The sequence below is a fragment of the Ostrinia furnacalis genome, unplaced genomic scaffold (genome assembly GCF_004193835.3).
Source record: "Ostrinia furnacalis isolate ACB-3 unplaced genomic scaffold, ASM419383v2 OfSCF7341, whole genome shotgun sequence".
In the NCBI taxonomy this organism is placed as follows: domain Eukaryota; kingdom Metazoa; phylum Arthropoda; class Insecta; order Lepidoptera; family Crambidae; genus Ostrinia; species Ostrinia furnacalis.
The window spans coordinates 580864-601486 of record NW_021137580.1 but is presented as its reverse complement, the minus strand read 5'-3'; the positions used below and the strand labels follow the sequence as shown (position 1 = coordinate 601486).

General features: G+C 38.7%; 1 protein-coding gene across 1 annotated transcript in view; it reads right to left on the bottom strand.

Moving 5' to 3' along the window:
- Positions 1–20106, bottom strand: part of LOC114364047 (NADPH oxidase 4) — a 25515-nt gene extending 5409 nt beyond the window's left edge. The window contains exons 1-6 of the mRNA XM_028320030.1: positions 19817–20106; positions 15990–16085; positions 15702–15900; positions 14823–14920; positions 14143–14321; positions 13136–13253 (exon numbers count right to left, since the gene is read on the bottom strand). Coding sequence (XP_028175831.1) covers positions 13136–13253; positions 14143–14321; positions 14823–14920; positions 15702–15900; positions 15990–16085; positions 19817–19867 — 741 coding nt within the window. The 5' untranslated portion in view covers positions 19868–20106. The remainder of the gene's footprint in view (positions 1–13135; positions 13254–14142; positions 14322–14822; positions 14921–15701; positions 15901–15989; positions 16086–19816) is intronic.
- Between the last annotated feature and the right edge of the window lie 517 nt (positions 20107–20623).

Genomic DNA, 20623 nt, shown 5'->3' with positions numbered 1-20623 from the left:
TACAAAGTTTAGAGCCTGGATAAACTATTGACAACAATACTTTGGTAACAAATAGCATATTAGGCAACTTATGGGCTCATATATTTGACATAAAAACTTACTGCGGCTGGGCAAAAAACAAAAATCCTTCCTGTACACCTTCGTTTCTCAGCACAAGCGCCGCCGACTGGTGAGCGGATGGAAACACAAAAAACGCATATTCTGACGCTATGCACACAATCTAACGTCGCTTGTATGAAGAAATATCGCCGATGGTACTATTGACCCGTGGTACTATTGTACCCGGTCTCCCCTATAGATTAAAAATACTTATACTTATTACATAAGCTTTTAAAACTTGTTTACTTAAAAATCATATTAAGAAAGCACTAAGTACAGTCGAATGTCTGCCCAAGTGTGGCAATATTTAGATTGTCCCTATGCAATAGGTGTAATATTTCAAAATTATTGGGTCAACGTACAGTTGAACATAATTAATTTAGCCTTCGCCCGACGTCTGACACTCGTCCTGCGCTCGCGCAGCCACTTGGATCTCATTATGATAAATTGTCCAAATTTAATTTGCCTGTGGGCAGAACAATGCGTTGCCAAATCCAGTTCATGCGATGAGAAATAATGGGTGTACTAGGCTGTGATTGTTTGTCATAGTTGACCTTATTAAAATATACTTATTTATGTTTAAATCACTGAAGAAATTAATCGCTGTAATGCGTTTTTTTAACAATAGTGTATTTTTGTAATAATAACTCTAATAAAGATTCAGTGAAAATTGCGATTTGGTTGACAAGACAGAGAAGTTATTATTAGAAACTAATAAAGTTTTTAGCGTTATTTTGTAAACAAAACAACTAAAATATCTATAAAATTCCATTAAAAGGATTTATTAATAATAGATAAATATGTTTTTGTCCTAATTTTGTTTAAGGAAAAACTAAGAAATTTTTTGTTCCACCTTTTGATCAAAAAGTGATTAATTAGATAAAGATTTAAGTGGCGGCATCAATTCAAAGGTATTTTCTTTATTGATTTGAATTCATACATCATCAATAAATTGATTTAATGTAATTGTAAGAAGAACAAATTACATAAATTATAAGACATTCGTAATTAATTACTTAAACGTGTTTTTATTTAGACTTCATATTATTAAAGCAGTTGTGTTTTTGTAAATTGTTTGATAGGTTTAAGTATTCCCACTAATTAATTATGCCTGAGGCATAATGGTTACTGTGTTTGAATCCACGCTTAGTTAATTAGTTTTAGCTTTCATTTATATTAATTAGTTTAAAATCACTTTATGTTTTGGACATAATCCGACAGCAATATAATGTCGTGCTTTTAAGTCCTCGGGCCAACGCCTGTGGCAGATCATAAAATTTGACACCCGGTGTTTGACCCCAGTTATTACAACCCACACGATACAAGAACATCACTAATCGATCAGAAACATTCTAAGCATGATATTAAATTAAAATAATCGATTATTCATCATTGAGTCTTCCATTCATAGTTAATCGATTTTGTAAAGTATAATTTGTTGCGGTTATGAGACGGTTGCCAATCTTGTTATTTTCCTTATTTTATGCCGTAAATCGTTTACATGGAAGCTCTTACTATGTCACATGTAGGGTTGTCACAAAGCTTAGATAAAGGTACAGCTAAATTCATCATCATCATCATCATCATTTCAGCCATAGGACGTCCACTGCTGAACATAGGCCTCCCCCAATGCTTTCCATGTTGATCGATTGGTAGCGGCCTGCGTCTGCTGCTAAATTAAAATACTTAATTTCAACCCATTGATAGAATTCCTACTAAAAACTGTTCGTTATTTTCCTTTATTGAGAAAAATATTGTGAGCTTTTAATCATCAATAACACTGGTCAACAGTGTTTTTGTTGCCCTTGATATTTAAATGATTTTGTGTCAATTAAGACCCACAATTTACGAAACTATTATTACTTTTAGCAGATTGGCTCTAGTTTTTTTTTAAATCGTCTTTTTCTGATTACACTATAAATAGTAGAAAATTAAGAAAGTACATTTTATAAAATCAAATTTTATCTAAAAAGAACCTCAAATTTTGTTCTGAATGATTTTAATTAATTTACAGAGAAGTAAAAAGATTTAAAAAATGCATAAATAATGTTAGATTTCAGAGAAACACCTTTTGTAGATTTTTTTTTAAATTAAATGTTGTGGGTCAATTTCGCTATGTGACCAACATTACTTAATCAGTCAGGAAACGATCCTATCTACCTTGATATCTTTATTCCATCACTCTTACGTCTTGATAGAATCATTATACCTGCTCGTCACTGCAATTTCATAAAAATATAAACATCTACCCACGTGACTGCGAAGAAAGTGCAGCTTATTATGCTCATATTTGCTTCGACATATTTTGCCCATTAAACTGTGTAATTTAGTGCTTTCTAGTTACCTAAAAAATATTAAAATCAACACTAAACCTCTCCAAGCTTCACACACAGAATAAGTAATAGCTTTTTATAAGTTTGTGCATGTATATTCGAATTTGCCCACACATCTTGTTCCTAGTGAATTTTCTTTGCCCTATAGTTCCATATACATACAAAATGGGTATTAGACGTATACCTACTTAAGTGTAAGGCGAAGTAAAAATCTAAGGCGTCCAGACAATATGACAAGTAATGACATCAATATTACTGTCATTACTTCCTTCGGTAATGACATTCTAAATCTCCCAACATACAATAAGAGCCTTGTCGCACTATAACCGCCATTCCTTGATTCCAGCCACCACATTGTCAGTGGTATAATGACATTATTTTATCGTAATATCATTGTTACTGATACTGGTCCCATTACGTTTAAAATTGTGCAGAAAAACTAATTTAGTCCAGGTTCCTGGTCACTTATTAACAACGCATGTTTCAAAGAGCCCATATTATAAATTGTTTATCACTTAAACATTAATATCATAAAAACTAGAGCCAATTCAGTACTTTCGTTAATATATTCGTAAATTGTATGCTTCAAAGTATATAAATCCGAAGAAATAACCAGGGCAACAAAAAAAAATTTTTTTTTGTTGAGCTGTGTAATAATACGTAGTTTATCTCTGTTGCTGGTTTCTTACAGCTCACTTTTTGTGTACCAAGTCCGTAAACACCAAAAATTTTTTAGTGTAAAACCCGGTCGAGTTACTGCGCACCTCGCTGGAATGCGACTCTGTCGTACCAGAGCGTCGATGTGACGTCACGGCCACAAGATGCGCAGTTAACTCGACCGGGTTGTTACGCTCTGCGTCATCATACCATATTTAATTTTTACTACCCACTGCCACAACCCTATCGTAGGTCGCGCCCAGGCGCCTTGTCTAACTACCGTCACCCACATCCTGCCCCGCCCGATCCTGCCAGTAATGAGCGCCTACCTCCATTTCAATTACACACCAATTATACACGGCAGAGGACACTTTATGCCCTCTTTTCACGGTCGTCTTGGAAATATGAAGGGGTTATTAATTTAATAGTGTCCTGTACAAGCTGCTGAAGTTGCGCTTTAAAACAGACTTTAATAGGACTGCTTAGGGTACACATTAGCAGATGTCTTCAACTCTTGGATACTTGCTAAACCAGCCTTTTTGTAATATCCACAAGGATGTACCCACTCGGTTATTACACATTTCAAAGATTATCTTTGCTCCATCTGTTATAAGTACCAGATGACCAATACGTTGATGGTTTATGTTTATTTTTTATACAAATCAGTACGATTAAATTCTGCTGCACGCCTAATACAATTTTGACTGCAGTGGAGTTGCAGCTCATAATTTGTGTGTGTGTGTGACTTTTCTTTCCATTTATTACTAAGATTTGCCAATAATCAGAAAGTGTTTAACTTAGTTCTTTTGACGAATATCGCTATTAAAGTCTCACAGTTGATTTAGAAAAAAGAACAACGCTAATTCAAACTTGTTCAGCAATTTTCAAACATAATTTTCCATTTTCCCATCATATCGTCTAATTTCCCTCATTCGAGCTATTAAGCGAAATGAAGAGCTAATTGATTACACAACTTTTTTCCTAATCAGCGATTTTCCTGACAAAGAAAGTATACAATGTCATTATCAGTGATTGTGTAGAGACAATGGCGGCCGGTCCCATGAGAAAGTGCTTGTTTGTGTGCCGACGCGACCTTTGCTCGGGGAGCATGTGTAGTCTCAGTTATTATGAGTTGAAAATGTATAAACACTACATAATGGGACGCCTTAGAAATATTAGTTCCGATTTGCGCTCATAGATGGCGTTATACCGAGTTGACTCGCGGTATATGATTTTTTTTGTTTAATGTGTCTGTTGTAGATGTGTGTAATCCAACAATCATATTCTTGAAAAAAAGTTAAAAGGGTGACTGGACTGGTATTAGTAGCTCTATTTCTTAAGTTATAAGTACACACATATCACAACTTTACGTGGTGCTATATCGATCTACTAATGAAAAAATCTATTGCACATTTATTTCTAGCTTTTAACTGATACGTAACTGTAAAGAGAAATTGCAGTTCTAATTATTTTATTTATTGCCATTAATTGAAATCAACACACGCCATGATAGGCGGCATTCGTTAACTGAAGTGGCGATGATACCCTGATAAGATCTCTCGTTATTTCCTCCTTTTTAACAACTAATAGCTAATTAGCGATTAACAGTTAATGTTTAACCTTTCATGTGAATTCACGGGACTTGTTGCACTTGGTAATTGATGGTAATGATAGTGTTATCTCGGATATAAGTTAAACAAAAGAGCAATAATGGTTCCCACCGCTCCAGCGTTGGGAGCCTCCTCGTCAGCGAAGGGTGTTACGGCTGCGCGCACGCACGCCTGGCGCCGGTTCACATGAGTAGGGTGGCCATGTAATTCGCTAGATATTTAAAGACATCTTCCTTGTTTAATATAATTTTTAAACACTGAAAATCCGTCTTCAAAATGACATCACTTGCGTAAATAAAGCTTTTTTGAAGACAATTAAAGTACCTATGACAAAAATAATATGAGAGGAGAGACAAAACAAAGTCAGCTGACTGAGGCACTTATATATAACTCAAAGGTGACTGACTGACTGACTGACATAGTGATCTATCAACGCACAGCCCAGATCACTGGACGAATCGGGCTGAAATTTGGCATGCAGGTAGATGTTATGACGTAGGCAGCCGCTAAGAAATTTTTTGATTTTACGAAACTATACCCCTTAGAGGGTAAAACGGGGTATAATATTATGCCTGTGCTGAAAACGCATTACATACCAAACAGTATGATTTAGTTTCTTACATACTGGTACGAAATAACATTGCGTCGTTGTGTGGTCACCCTACAGTAAGAAACGCCTGCGCACCATTTAGCCGCTGCTTGCTCTATAACGTTAATTAGTCCTCTTAATTAGATGCTTCCAAACCATTGTTGGCTTATCGGCAACTATGTAAAACATTCTTGTGGATGTTCTTTCTTATAGGCGAGTGCATTGTGTGTTAAAATGTATTTATTGGATACTGCAATAAAATATTCGTTAAAAAATATGTTGAAGTAAAAAATAAAAACAACTAGCGGCCGCCCGCGACTTCGTACGCGTGGATCCTGTTTTACCCCCTTTTCCCGAATTTTCTTTGCTATAAACCTCACGGAGCCCGAGACCTTTCCAACGAATGCAAAACCGTGGAAATCGGTTCGTGCGTTCTGGAGTTATAGCGTCAGGGAGGAAAACCCGACTTATTTTTATATAGTAGATAAGGCAGCAAGTGTCTTCTAAAAATACATTGTTCGTCGATAAAACATGTCTTAAAATGTTTTGTTGTCAAGATTTTTCTCCTTTTTAACATAAATGTGCCTATTTGTTTACACAGACCTACCTATTTTAATAATATTATTACCACATGGTCGAAATATAATCAAACACCAAACAAAGAGGATAATTCTTAAAAAATATGTTCTTGTTTTTCTCAAACTAATAACAAAACCATAAACAATTGAATCGAAAATAACTAGGCAAGCAAGATAACATAAATATTTTGATGACTATGTTTTTACCGGGCTCTGCATCGGAAGTGTTATCTTTTAGAACAATGCTCTACATTACAACAAAGACTACGCAATAGTGCACCGAGATCTACAGATAAATATTTCGCTATTGTATTTGATTCATCATCATCATCATCATCTCAGCCATAGGACGTCCACTGCTGAACATAGGCCTCCCCCAATGCTTTCCATGTTACCCGGTTGGTAGCGGCCTGCGTCCAGCGCTTTCCTGCTACCTTTTTATGATGTCGTCGGTCCACCTTATGGGTGGACGTCTCACGCTGCGTTTTCCGGTACGCGGCCTCCACTCCAGAACCTTGCTGCCCCATGGGCCGTCAGTTCTGCGTACTATGTGCCCTGCCCATTGCCACTTCAGCTTGCTAATCCGTCGGGCTATGTCAGCGACTTTAGTTCGTTTACGGATCTCCTCATTTCTGATTCGATCTCGTAAAGAAACACCGTTGTATTTGATTAATAGATCATTATGTTTATCACTGAAGAGATAGTTCCTTTATCATGTTTTCAAGTTCGTGTGTTCTTTATATTACCTACTTAGTTTTAATCCGACGCCATTGTATCTTATTACGGCATCAGGAAATCACAGCTTAAGATTGTACACATTAAAAGATCATTATCTAACATTTCTGTTTGATGGTGAAGTCCCTAGAGAGGAAAGTCATCCAAATAGGGTGATTGTTATAGTAATTAGCCTATACATAGTTATTGGTAATATTGGATTGTTAATAAGTAAGAGACAAAAATATTTACTAAGTACATTGGACTGCGTATTGCTCAGAAAAAATATTTGTCTCTTTTCCTCTCTTAATAACTTCCATTAGGCTTGTTTCTTTTTATTTTAGGCAAGTTGGTCAATAACTATGTAAATAAGCATAATAATGTAAATAAGGTGCAGTTTGCAATGCCGTGAACGATTAGAGGATCTGCGCAAATAGTTCGATAGATAGATCAAGTACTCCATTAGCTTGTCCATTCGTGCAAGTGCTTATCAAGTAATGCAAAGTCACCTGTGATTGCGAGTTTGAATCTTGCTGGGGGCAAAATAATAAATGTAACGAGTAAAGTCGATGAGCACGAGCATTTATACCCGTAGGTTATAAGCGCTTTATTCATTTTCCTGAGAGGTATTCAGGGTTACACCTTATCATGGCTTATTTTAGTCGCGAAGCCTGTAGGCCTAAGATGCGCGCAGCGATAAGCGGTTATCACGCTATTTTATCGATTTTCCCCATACATTTTGACGTCGATAAAAGTTATCACGGCGCGCATCTTAGGCCTACTGGACAGACTTTGGTAAATAAATAAGTTGAATAATTTTGAGAATACCCTGATTACACCATGCATGTCGTTGCATGGTGGTCGTGGCTCCGATCCATCCAATTAAGGCATTTAGTCTCTCCTGCAGGAGCACGACCCTCTGTAATTTATCAGAAGCAGATGGAAGATTTTCTAGTTGGCTAGATTTTGGAGACGGTTTAGGAAAGCCAGGCCCAGAAGTTCTGGGCCAGAACGTACGACAAATTAATATTTCTTTCTTCGCCATTCTACACATCTATCAGGCTTTAAAAGAAATTCTTGTAAATCATATAACATTATCAAAATTCGTCACACGTGTCAGTATGATGCGTAACGTTCTGTGGCGACCATATGACATGCGGGTCACAATCAGCGCATACCTGCGCGGGCGTCGCACGTGGGCTGCATGGTGTTGCCATGGTGCCAGGCTTCCGTGGTAGAAACTTTAAACTTAGGTTGAATTGCACCAACTTACTTTAACCGTAACTATAACATTTTTGATTTTTCGTCGGCCGATAGTTTACTCGGTTGATCAACCCACCACCACCCATGGCCATGCCAACCTTGCGGTTATACTGGCCGAATCGCGGGAGGTGTGCGCGGAATTGCGGCTGCCTACGGCAGATTGCACTCCACCGCGCCACACTTCTTGACTCCCTACAAGTTATTTTTCTATGTCCTTGTCCCTATAATTCAGTTCTCCCCCTTCTGGGGCCTGACATTCACAGCACGGATGACACCATCTGGTGCCGTGCAGCGCTAGCTGTCCTCCTCCTATGCCAGTCGTACGCAAATTCACGCAGCCGGGCGAAGTTCGCCTCCGAAGAGACGAGATCGGAGTACCAGGCAGGTCCGGGTCTCTCGAGCACGATTCCCTGAAGCAGAGCTTGGCGTAAGTCTTCGTACAAAGGGCAGGACCACAGAACGTGGTGCCTGTCCTCTTCACGTTCCCCACATTCGCATTCCGCGGCGGTCCGGAGACGCATATCGCACAGGCGCTTGTTAAAGCACCCATGCCCCGTAAGTATCTGGGAAGTAACATAATCTGGTACGACCCAGCGCATGCCGAGTCTCCCAGCCACGTCGGGGAAGAATTGGAAGAGCTCGCGACCCTTCGTCTCCCCCTCCCATCTGGTCTGCCAAGTATCCAGCACCGACTCCAAAATTTCTCGTTTCCGTCTGCCCATCGCGTCCCTGGGCGTGTCCCTGCGGGCCACGTCCGTCATGCCAGCGCGGGAAACCTCCAAGTCCGCGGGTAATACGCCAGCAAGCACCGGGAGCGCGGCTGTGCTGACCGACCGATAAGCCTTGGTCAGTAGCACCAGTGCAGGCCGCTGCCCCCGGAGAATAGTGGTGCGCATGGACTGCACCGAGAGGCGCTCGTACCAGCATGCCGCTGCATACGCAAGGGTTGCAACAAAAGTGCCCTGGTACAAAATGCGAAGGCCTGGGTAACGAATGCCCCAGGAAGACGCCGACACACGCGACATCTTCCCGAAGCATTTGGCCGCGCGATCTACGATCCCTTGCGCATGCATCGAGAACAGGAGACTGCTGTCGATTGCCACGCCGAGCACGGTTGCGACGTTCACTGAACGGATCGACGCACCTCCGAAGCGAATGACTGGGGGTCTCTGGAGTTTTCCCCTGATCGTCATCGTGGATGACTTGGCAGGGGAAAAGCCCAGTCTGTTACGGACGCCCCAGTCGGTCACCAGACTTAGGGTCTCGGCGGCCGCTGCTTCTATGGCAGCCCTCGAGTTTGCCTCGATCAAAATGGTGACGTCAGCAGTTGTCGGGCAGTTGATCAGTATGGGCATGTAAGGGAGTGCGCACACTACGCCGATTCGATTTGGCCGATTATTCATACAATTTAAAATCGGGCACAACTATCGGCCAACTAAAAATCAACGGTGTGCCTACTCTGACCGGTGCATTTTGTATGGAGTTTGACAGATTTTGACGATTGTTAACACTTTCCGTGACAGTGAACTGCTATAGCAGTCATAACAATTAAACTTCTATTGTGTCTGGGTTACTGTCCGGGAAAGTGTTAAAGTAAGATGGTGCAACTCAGTCTAAAATATCAATAATTAACTTTAAAAAAAAATAAAACCGACTTCAAATGCGTGAACACAAAAAAAAAACTAAAAATTAAAAATATTGCGTATAAAAAAGTTCATCCCCAATTTTCCACCCTTGGGGGTGAAATATTTTCTTCAAATTCGCATGAAACCACCCTTTTGATAATACCTATTCAACAAAAAAATAATCNGGTAGAATAACGAAATTCTGTAATCGGTAGAGCTAGGAATACTAATTTGGGATGAGTGAAGAAATGGGTTGAGTTATCATGGGTCGAATACGGAATAACCCCTTCAACCGTCATGAAGACCACTTTTTGATAGGGTAAGTCCTTTACGCGGTATAACCGGAAAACCGAAAAAATGCCACTTTCGGGGGCCCCCACCACTTAAGCACAACTCCGTCGAAGTCGAAAACTTAGGAGAGTCTTAATGGGCAACCAATGAAGCCATTAAAACAATAAAATCTTTTGTAGGAATTATTTCCGATTTAAAAGCTAATTCTACTGGACTATTAAGCTTTAGGTAAATCTAACTCTTTATCTGGTGGAGACAGAACTGATGGCACCATATTTTGAACTTTATTGAGATACCATAAGGTTCAAAACTAATGAAAAATGTTTTTCTCTGTTCTGTATTTAATTGTGATGATCCGTCCTATGGTTCACAACATAATGCTAAATGCAAAGTGAGTACATGATTAGTTTATTCCCTAGTTTCAATAAGGGCTCGTGCGCACTGGTGACTTGTAGCCGTGACTTTTTTGTCACCTCCATACATCTCCATGGACTGGTACTTTTGTCGCCGTAACTTTTTTGTCACCTCCTTAAAGATGAATGGAAAAAAAAAGTTTGTCACTGTCACGTCGCTACGTGCGCGCACCGCCATACATCTCCATGGACTTCAAAAAAGTCACCCGTGCGCGCAAGCGAGGGTTCTTGGCGACTGATGCCATGAATGGTAGAAAGTGACGTTTAGTTAGTATAGAATAAATGAAGTAACGTAGGAAATAATTTCCGATCACACATGGTCACGTACGCCATAGCGCGGTCACCGAAGATCGTCGCAGACGTCGTTGTCGCAGATGGAATCCATCTGCAATTAAAGAGGAAGTCGGCTACCTCCTTAATTATTTCTAATGAGGACTCCGGATGTCGAAAATGAGGACATCAGATGTCCTCTAGGTAGGTGAACTCCTCCATAATCGAGTGAGTGAAGTCACCTCCGAGATTAAACTTAAACCAAGCTGATAGCGTAGCGGGAGAAACATCAGTGACATCAGTGGAGTTACTCCGAAAAACGTTATCCAAAGGTTCAAATGTTGCTATCCCTCTCACGCAAAGCTAGATGCCAGCATCAGCGACAGTGACAGATAGCACCGAAATTACGTAAACAGCGTTTCAGAGTAGCCCTGCTGCTCAGATTCAGAGGACTAAAAGGATTGTTTCGAAATGATGCAGCAAGGAGCCGTCACTAACGCAGGCACAGAAATGGTTAAGGCACATTAGCCTCGTAAGACCGAAGAGCAAATTTTGTCGACTTCTAAGTATCGCCGAATGTGCTTTCAGAAGAACGAACAATTTGAAGTCGTAAACGCCGAGCACTTCGAGTAAAAAATTTTCTATGTTAGAGATTTTCTTTTGCACCCATATTTTCAGGGACCCTATATAATAGTGCATAGAGCTTATTTTAGGTAAAAAATAATAAAAAAATGTTTTCTCTTAAAAGAACATTCGGTATTACAGACTTTAAAAAGAAAAAGTAAATAAATTGTATTTTATACTTTAAAGTAAAACATAAATGTAACCTCCTTAATAAATTAATACTACATAAAGATACAATAATGATATAAATAAATGTAACTGAAAAGGCACAAGTATTTTAATTTTATTTAATGTTTCATTATTAGTACTTTTAAAAGTACTATCGGTTTTATAACATACAATAATGATAGGTTAGAATGTACAAGAAGTAAAGTGAATATTCATGTTAATTATAATATTTCTTAAACTAAAAATCAGAACTTTTTTATTTTAATTAAATTAAAATTTTAAACCATCGAAGCAGATCTTCTCAAATAATAACGTAAGTAACAGTATCCAAAACAATATCAGTTTCCTTTTTCTCACTGTATTTTCCATTCATTTGTCGTCGTGAACTTTATCGCGCAAAATAAAAGCGCATAAAATAAGGACTCAATGTTATTTTCTGCCAGTCAACTATTGATTGAGCGGTCACTTCCAGAAAACTCACTTGTTGTTTCATGCAACTGCATCAATAATAATAAAAATAATTTACATACCAATGGGCGTCGGACTCACTTCTGATATGTTAGATTCGTACACATACTCACTCACAAATTGGATATTAAATACAAATAGTCTGAAACCAACTTATTCACCAATACCATAATTTGCTAAATCAAGCCATCAATCATAGGTACACAACACACTTTCGAAAGCTCTCGGCTTTACTCGCTCGCGGCCCACGTTCGAATGCCACAAGGAATATCTTTTTGTTATCCCGTACGACTCCCCGCGTTCCTCAGGTGTAATTTGATAGCCAAATCAGCGTTAATCCTTTCGTTGCTAACACTACTTAGTTTACAAATTATAGAGCCCATATAACATAACAATGTACCTCCTTTGATCAATCTTATGGAGTATCGTAAACTACTGCTTCGTAGTAGTTAGTAGTAAGAGGTTTTAAAAAAAACACTATTAAAGTCGTAGATTCAAGCCAGTGCCGTAACTAGCCTTTTATGCGCCCGGTGCGAGCTTTCAAAACTGCGCCCTTGAAAAATGCTTGGTCTGGTCATTTCTGCGCCCCTCCAGGGTCTGCGCCCTGTGCCTGGGCACCGCTGGCACCGCCCTAGTTACGGCACTGATTCAAGCTCCACCAGGGGGTAATCGAATTTGTTAAGGCAACAAGCAAAGGGGTTTTAAAATGCATTCTTAACATTTTTGTTTAAAAAATTTTTAAAGATGATTTATCTACTGAAACTTTCTCCTAATGTTAAAATGCTTTATCACATTACTGGCATTTTACCTGAAAATTACGCCATCTCCCAAATAATATCACGTCATAAAGGGGAGAAATTAGATGCAGGATCTGCAATTTCGTGTAGCGACGTGTCGACGGTAGAGTGGCCCATTCCGATCTATTAGCTTAATATATTCAATTACAGTGAGAACTTACAAGTACTGCATGTCACGTCTGGCGTAGCCGAGATTGCTGGTTAATTACTACAGTCAATAGAGGGTGTTTCAGTTAAGTTTAATATTGTGACAAAAGCTAAAGTTTTTATAAACACAACGAATATGATCACTGAGTACATATTTAGAGTCACGTTGAGTCAGTAAATTACGTAAAATTTCAGCAACTTCAGGAATTTCAGGTTGATTTGGCGTGAGGAAATAGCAAAGCGGTTATGAAATCGTAACTTAAAAGCTTTTTCACAGATCTGAAAAACTCTATTTGTAGAGTTCTTCCAGATCTGTGAAAAAGCTTGAATGTTATGACATTCGACAATCACTATTTTGTATCTTACTTACTCGTACCTAACTAGTTTCTCTAAATTTTAATTTAGATCTACCTACTAACATGACGTTATCATTGGTCAGTACTAACTTTCTCATTTTGATGAATGAGTAAAGGCTTTTTGTACACTTACCTGAGATTTTATAGAGACGAATTTATGAGGAACATTTTCTAAAGAAGTGTTTGAGTAATGCATGTTTTGACTAGTGAGACTAGCGTCTTCGTCGATGACCTCTTTCTTTAATACTCCGCTAAAACAAAAACGAAATGTTGAAATACAGGGTGTTTACTAAATTGGTCATCAATGTATGTGGGTATAAGTATGATATGTTTATTGACGTGAAATATTGTTGTAAAATAAATTAAGATTAATTAACAATCCATCGGGTAAACCTTGTCATGCTCGCGTCTCGATTTGGTATCGTCTATTAATATTGCCCTTGCTCATGTCGCCTCAAAAATGAGTCATTGTTGCTGACTCAATTTCAATAAACGCGGTCAGTTCTGTTTGAGCAATAAACAACAATAAAGCTCTACATGTAAAGACGATAAAGATGTAGGTCTGTATGAACAAGGAAAACGTACACAAAGCAACATTACATAGAAAAGTTCTAAGAACTTTAATGTTGAGGAAAAGTAGTAAAGTCTTCTTACCAAAAGTGCGAAGGAACTGACAAATCGTAGAGTCCGGTGACGAGTGTTACGTTTAGCCAACTAGACGGTGTATCCCAACTAATATTATAAATGCGAAAGTAACTCTGTCTGTCTGTCTGTCTGTCTGTCTGTCTGTTACGCTTTCCCGCTTAAACCTCGCAACCGATTTTGATGAAATTTGGCATAGAGATAGTTTGAGTCCCGGGAAAGAACATAAGATAGTTTTTATCCCGGTTTTTGAAACAGGGACGCGCGCGATAAAGTTTTTCTGTGACAGACAAAATACCACGCGGGCGAAGCCGCGGGCGGAAAGCTAGTACTAAATAAATTAAATATTTTATTTATAAAAACAGTGTTTTGACATTTGTACATGTCTTGTACCTATCTACCTGCCTGCCACCAAAGCCCGTCAAGTAGTTACCTAGGCTGCCCGTACGCACATACGGTATGAATATCATTCTCAACAATCATTAAACTTCAACCAACCTCAAGGGATGAACGATGAGCAGCACCAAGAACAACATGTAGAGCTGGTGGGTGTACCAGAAGCCATTATACAGTCTCCGCCGAACTACCCTCATGGACGTCAGCGCCATGCTGACTACTATCAGCAGCATCGACACACCTGTCAGGCCTGCTTGACTCATCAACAACGATAGAGGATTCTAAAAAAATAACATTGTAAAATAGTCTTAAAATAATAATTTAATCAACCAGCGTGCAGCGCCCACTTCACTTAGGCCACTAAGGGAGAAATATGCGAACTTAAGGTTCTGCACTGCGTGGCGTAGGCAGGCCTCCCACTAGGTGGACCGACGATCTGGTGAAGGTCGCGGGAGGTGCCTGAATGCGAGCGGCGCAGGACCGGTCTTTGTGAAAATCCTTGGGGGAGGCCATTGTCCAGCAGTGGACGTCTTTCAGTTGAAACAAACGAAGAAACGAAGATACTGCAACCCATTCGGCCAGCGTGCGTGTGTGTGAGTGTGTGTAAGCCAAATCCTCAATTTGTCTTAAGGGAAATTTGAGGGTCGACTGCAGAACAAACTATGGCTTGAAAGGTACCTACTATGCTGCACATTTGCTATGAAAATTTATCGTATTTGTCCACAACTTCAGCTACAAGCATTTGTACAAACTTTCAAAGTGACGTAACTTTAGTAACTAACCTGATTTTTATAGTTGGCGAAGTTTATCTCGCTCCTTTCCTCGTCGTAGCCTCTAGAGAAATTCCACAAGTTCACAAAGTGAGATATGGAATGTATCACTGAAAACACGTTCTAAAATTATTCATACAGCCATGTTTATACGTTATTTAACATTATTCAGCGGTGAGTGAGACAAAAGCACCATGTAATTTATGGGCAGACATCTTATAAGAACAAACAAGCGTGATCTCCCCTTGGTCCCATAGGTAAAGGCACAAAAGCTGGTGCTAAGCGGCAGTGACGCCATTAGCTTTCGTCTCGAGGACATAATGGTGCCTAGAACAAGAGCCTTTTAGGTTTAACGGTGATTTAGTGTTGGAACCACTTTGGTTGGTTTCACACTAGGATTATTATAAACTGTGCGCGGGGGACTCATTGAAGCTATCGTTCGTTATTTGCTAAAGCATCGTTTGACGTGATTTATACGCCTATAAATTCATTCGGAGCTCAAACGTAAATAAATGCATTATTACCGCTTCGACAGTTATGATCGGGATTTACAAAAGTAGTTTTAATAATAGTTGCTTGCTCTAACCGCCAAAAATAATTCACGTCATGCTGCCTTTCCTTGAAAGTTTTAAAAATCTCAACTGCTCAAAGAAGTTTCAATTTTTTAGCTGTAGCAGCGCCGAGTAGAATTTTATATAGCCTAATCCAATCGAAGAACTAAGAGCAACTAACAAAATTAACTAAAGCTGTTCATGTGCGTTCCTTCAGTTTTCTTAGTTAGAATAGTAACTGCCCAAATTTTCGAAATACATAGCTAAAGTGTTTATCACATAATAAGCCAAAATATTCAATGTAGAGTCAACTCGTAATGGCATTGATTGATTTACTCACCAGCAAATAATACTAATGTAACAGCAACAGTCATGTGGAAGCTCTTTGCCTTCTCCAGCCAGAAGAAGAACACTCCAGGGCAGAACCCCGAAAGAAGGCGGTAGACCACCAGGTTGAGTTTCTTGCAGAGTGGAAGAAGCACCAGCGCTGAACTAATGTTAAGCACCGACGCGGTGCCTCTAGAGATACATAGCCCTACCTGGAACGTACATTGTTAATAGTAGAGACCTTTTTTCATACCCGAATTTAAAACTTTTAATACAATAGTACTTTTGGTCCAACACTTACCCCTAAAATTCGTCTCAAATAATGAAACTCACGACCGTGGAGATAATAAATAAAAGTACTATAAAAAAGGTATATGACTAATGAGATCCATGATATCTGAAACAATGAACACAATATGAATTATTTTAAAAATTAAGAGAACGTTACCATTTAGTAGGTACTAACATTAATTTGGACTTTGGTCATCACTTAAAATTAAATCCGACTATCGTTAAAACTGAGTGTTCTTCATCCCAATCTTAACAAAAACAAACTGTAGCTATTTCTGCGAAGCATTCAATTAAATCTGGAATCTTTCGAATTATAAACAGTGATCAAGGGAACTCTATATTTACCCCTCTAATTCTGTTACTATGGATAAAATAGTATTTTGGATGTAATTTTTAAAAATAGATTTATTTCTGCATAGCCTCGCATACCAGAACAAATGACTTGTCCTGGATTCGTAATCCACGTGCAAAGTTCGCTGAGATTCATTTTTGGGTCATATCAGTGTGAATGTCCACCCACATCTCGTTTGCAACGCGGCGTGAAGTGCGAACACAAACACCGCGCGCGTCCGGCGTGTAAACCGATGTCTACGTACAGCTCTACATCAGGCAGACTGCATTCAGGATGTCCGCTCTCCGACACGTCTCTACCCTAACGATTGCTTTGTGATTGTAGGTATTGCATATCCATCTAAATATTGATTCGGTTCTTTTGTAAGCAAAATGACGCTCGAGCTCATCTACTACGACTCCTACAGATAAAAATTGTGCATGAATGAAATTTCGAACCCTGGACCTAAGATTGCCTCAAATGATAAGAAGATATTTTATGGAATTATAGGTGTGTAGTGTGTACCTACCATTTGATTTTTTTTACTGCAGCTTTGTTTCATGACCTAAATCCTACTTACTTACAAGACGAGACGCTTGGAGCTTTTTCCTAAACTTAAACGCTAAGGGAGAGCTTTAAAGGGTGTCTGAAGAAAATCGCTAAACAACCGAGTGAACGAACTAAACTCTATCAAAATAAAACACTTGAAGATGCAACTGCACGAGACGTTTTCAGGTTACTACGGTCCACGGCCTGAATGAAAGAAGTGCAACACAAACAGCCGTGCGTCGGAAGTGTAGTGTAGAACTGTAGATAGTACCAAGTACAGCCAGACTCTATTCAGGGTGCGTATCGCTTTGACAGGACCACTGGCCCATTGAGCGCTGAATGGCCGATGCGCGGCGCGCATTAATTACCAATGCCGAGCTATCATTGCATCTCATCTGCATGTGACGGGATTTGTTCCAATAGCAGTGTTTAATAGGCTAAACAGAAGGTTAATGAACTTTACTTGCAGTATAAATCTTTAGTGTAACGCTTTGTCTCTTAAAATGTCCAGTTGATTCATTTTTAGGGTTCTGTATAGTTCTGTAGTCCTGACAATTTAAAGAATTTCATCTGCATTTGACGGGATTTGTTCCAATAGCGCAGTGTTTAAAGTCTGTTTAATAAGCTACACAGAAGGTTAATGAACTTTAATAACAAAAGCACCTTTCTCTGTGTCTTTAAATTTGTTATTTTGGTTAAAAAGTAACATGATGTCTGCGGTTAATGAAAATTGCCCCATAAATTATCGAATATGTCTCCGATCGTCTCGATCGGCAGAGAGATCGCTCTCGGTGATAAGAGCGCCAAAATGGCTACATCGTTCTTCTGAAAATGTACAGTCTCTTCAAATCGCACGATGTGCAAAATTGAGGGCGAATATTTTTGTCCATTAATAACTGGACATTATTATTCATGAGTCGTCTAAATTCATTGAAATGTAAAAACTAACTTTTACTTTAACATTATTGGTCTAGAATCTCTAAAATTAATAACCACTTAAAGTACAAATTGGTCGTCACTATTACCTTACAAAATGCTCTTATAAAATTTGATATATTCGTATAGCACTGTAAAAGCCTTTGAGGCATTACGAACAAAGTAAGAAAGTCGCTGGCTCGAGCCATGCATATTGTAGAGCGTGCGAAGCGCTGCAACTAAGGCATTGACTCAAAAGCTCTCCGTAAAACTATTTCGTCACATTCGACTTTGATCCGACTCTTTCAGTCCTATGAAAGATAAGAGAGACATGTAGAGAAAGAGAAATCGAAATCGAAATCGCTCGATTAAGATAGACCCACAGTCACGATTCCTTCGAGAATTAACGATGTGAATCATATGCAACTCTACATTTACATCTCGTTGTCTTATTAGCAGCTACTACGTAATAGTAAACGCATATGGGTGACACAATCCTATTTCGGATCGGTTGACCCATTGTCGGTACTCGGTACAATAACATGTAACACATGATTTAATGTTTTCATACCTTGCAGGAGTTGCAGGATTCGAACCCTGATCGCTGGAACTTTAGTCGTGGTGCAACTACCGATACCGGCATAGTTACCTTGGTAACACCTACACAATTAAGAAGAAACTACTCGTACACATTTGTTATCATCATAATTTAGTTTACATTAGTGCTGTGTAACATTATCTTTGCGTGGATGATGATCAATCAACTACAAGTTCACACGTACGCGTCGTCAGCCGTCATCATAGTTTGTTCTATAGCTAAGTATATGACTAAACTTCTGTTTCTTACAGGAACATTTTCTCTCGCACAATTTTTATTTACTATGAAGTTCAAAGTCAGACGCCGTAATTTACGCAAGTGCCTAAAAGCAAGTTCTTTTTTTTATTTTACCCTTTTTTGAGTTTTGGTACTCCGTGCTTCGTTTATCCGAAGACCGAATCATTAAGTATAATAATATGTAGAATGTAGGTACAAGACTAAACTTATGTTCTGAGAGGGAGTGGTGACGATTTTTTTGTTGATTGTGGTTCTTGATTCAGTTTGTTTAATTTCTAACTACGCGACTTTTTAGTGCAGATTGTAAAAATTTTATACGTTACCCGTTGATGGATGGATTATTACCTGTGTACCTACATGATTATGGTATATTCCATGATACGTTTTATGCTGACTACTCATTATAGGATAGTCTAGGTACTCTAGGTGAATCACATAACAAAGCCCTTTGAAATGTGCAAAAATAGATATAAAGTTTTCTAAAGTATGTTTTTTAATACTTTCAAAATAGATTCATAGATGGATAGCAAATTATTATTATTAAGTATTAATAAAAATAACAGTTAAATCCTACTTGCAACTAAGTTATTATAGCGCAAAGATAATCTTTCGCCTTCTCGTGCTGTTTTGATATAGAGTGTGATTTTTATCTTGTAAAATAATGTTGAAGCTCAATTAGCCACATAAAGACGCGGTTAAAGTTAAGCTAAAGTAATAAAATATGCCGCGAGCTGAATGTCTTTCAGAACACGTAGCCTCTGACATCATCGCTTCTCGGAATATACTCGACCCTTTAAAATGTTTCTTACTTAATATCATCTGTAGATTAAAATAACTATTGTATAGTTTTTACATTCTTTAATTAAGTTTTAACGGTAAATATTGTGAAAATTACATTATTTACTGTTTAAGCCTATTTTCTTCAAGGTAGGATAGCACCAACGAAATAATTGGCTACTACCGTTAGCAACTCGATAAAAACAGATGCAATGTTAGTTATAAAATCTATATATATAAAAATGAAACCCGTTTCGCGTTGTCACGGCATCACGTGTGAACGGCTGAACCGATTTCGATAATTCTTTTTTTTAAATGTTTGTGGAAGTCCAAGGATGGTTCTTACGGAAAAAAATTTAAAGAAAATCTCTACGCTAAGGTGGTACGAAGTTCGCCGGGTCAGCTATATTATAATAAATACAAAACTTACCAAAAAGATGCGACGCCGAAGAAACTCAAAACTTTCGCTAAAAATCTTCATTTTTATTGAAAAGTTACTAATTTATTGTGTACCCAAGTTATCGTAGTTTTTGAAAATGGAACAACATTTCCCCGCTCTTTTCTGTTAGCTTTTTTAATTTTATAGCTCCGACCGAAATAGCACAGCCATGACATAAGTTCAGTGTGCAAGCGAGGGAATTCAGCGTGCGACTGGCCGGCCGTGTCGTCATTGAAAACGGGTTGCGCGGGCCTGTCGCTAAGCCCGCCTATGTTCAGGCATAATGTATTACAGCATACCCAACATAACATACCAAAGAAGAACGGAAAACTATTCAAGACTGTAACTTTGTTAAAGCTTTAGAGGGCCATTCATGAATGTGTGAAACTTTAAGTTCGGGCACGCTTTTGCGCTTGCCTATCACGCAACGTCGCATGCACTATAATTCTAAGAGCTCAATCAACAGATTGAAACTTATTTATTTATAATAACTTTTACTTACCTACCCTTAGTAACCTACCTACTTATTCTCACGGTTATTTAGTTACCAAATACAAAAGATTCAAATAATTCAATTTTGACTCAATATGAATGTGAACGTAAAATTAAGAAACATTGTTACTTTGATCAGTTCTCTATTTTCTTTTTTACGTTATTAATCTGGGGGCACGGCAGTGCCCCCGCCAAGTCGAGCGCGAAGCAAACACTGCCGTACCATCCTTTACTGGATACAGATAGTTACTCGTAAGTACTAGAAGTAAGGCGACGACTGGCCGATCACTAGGATCTTGGGTTCGA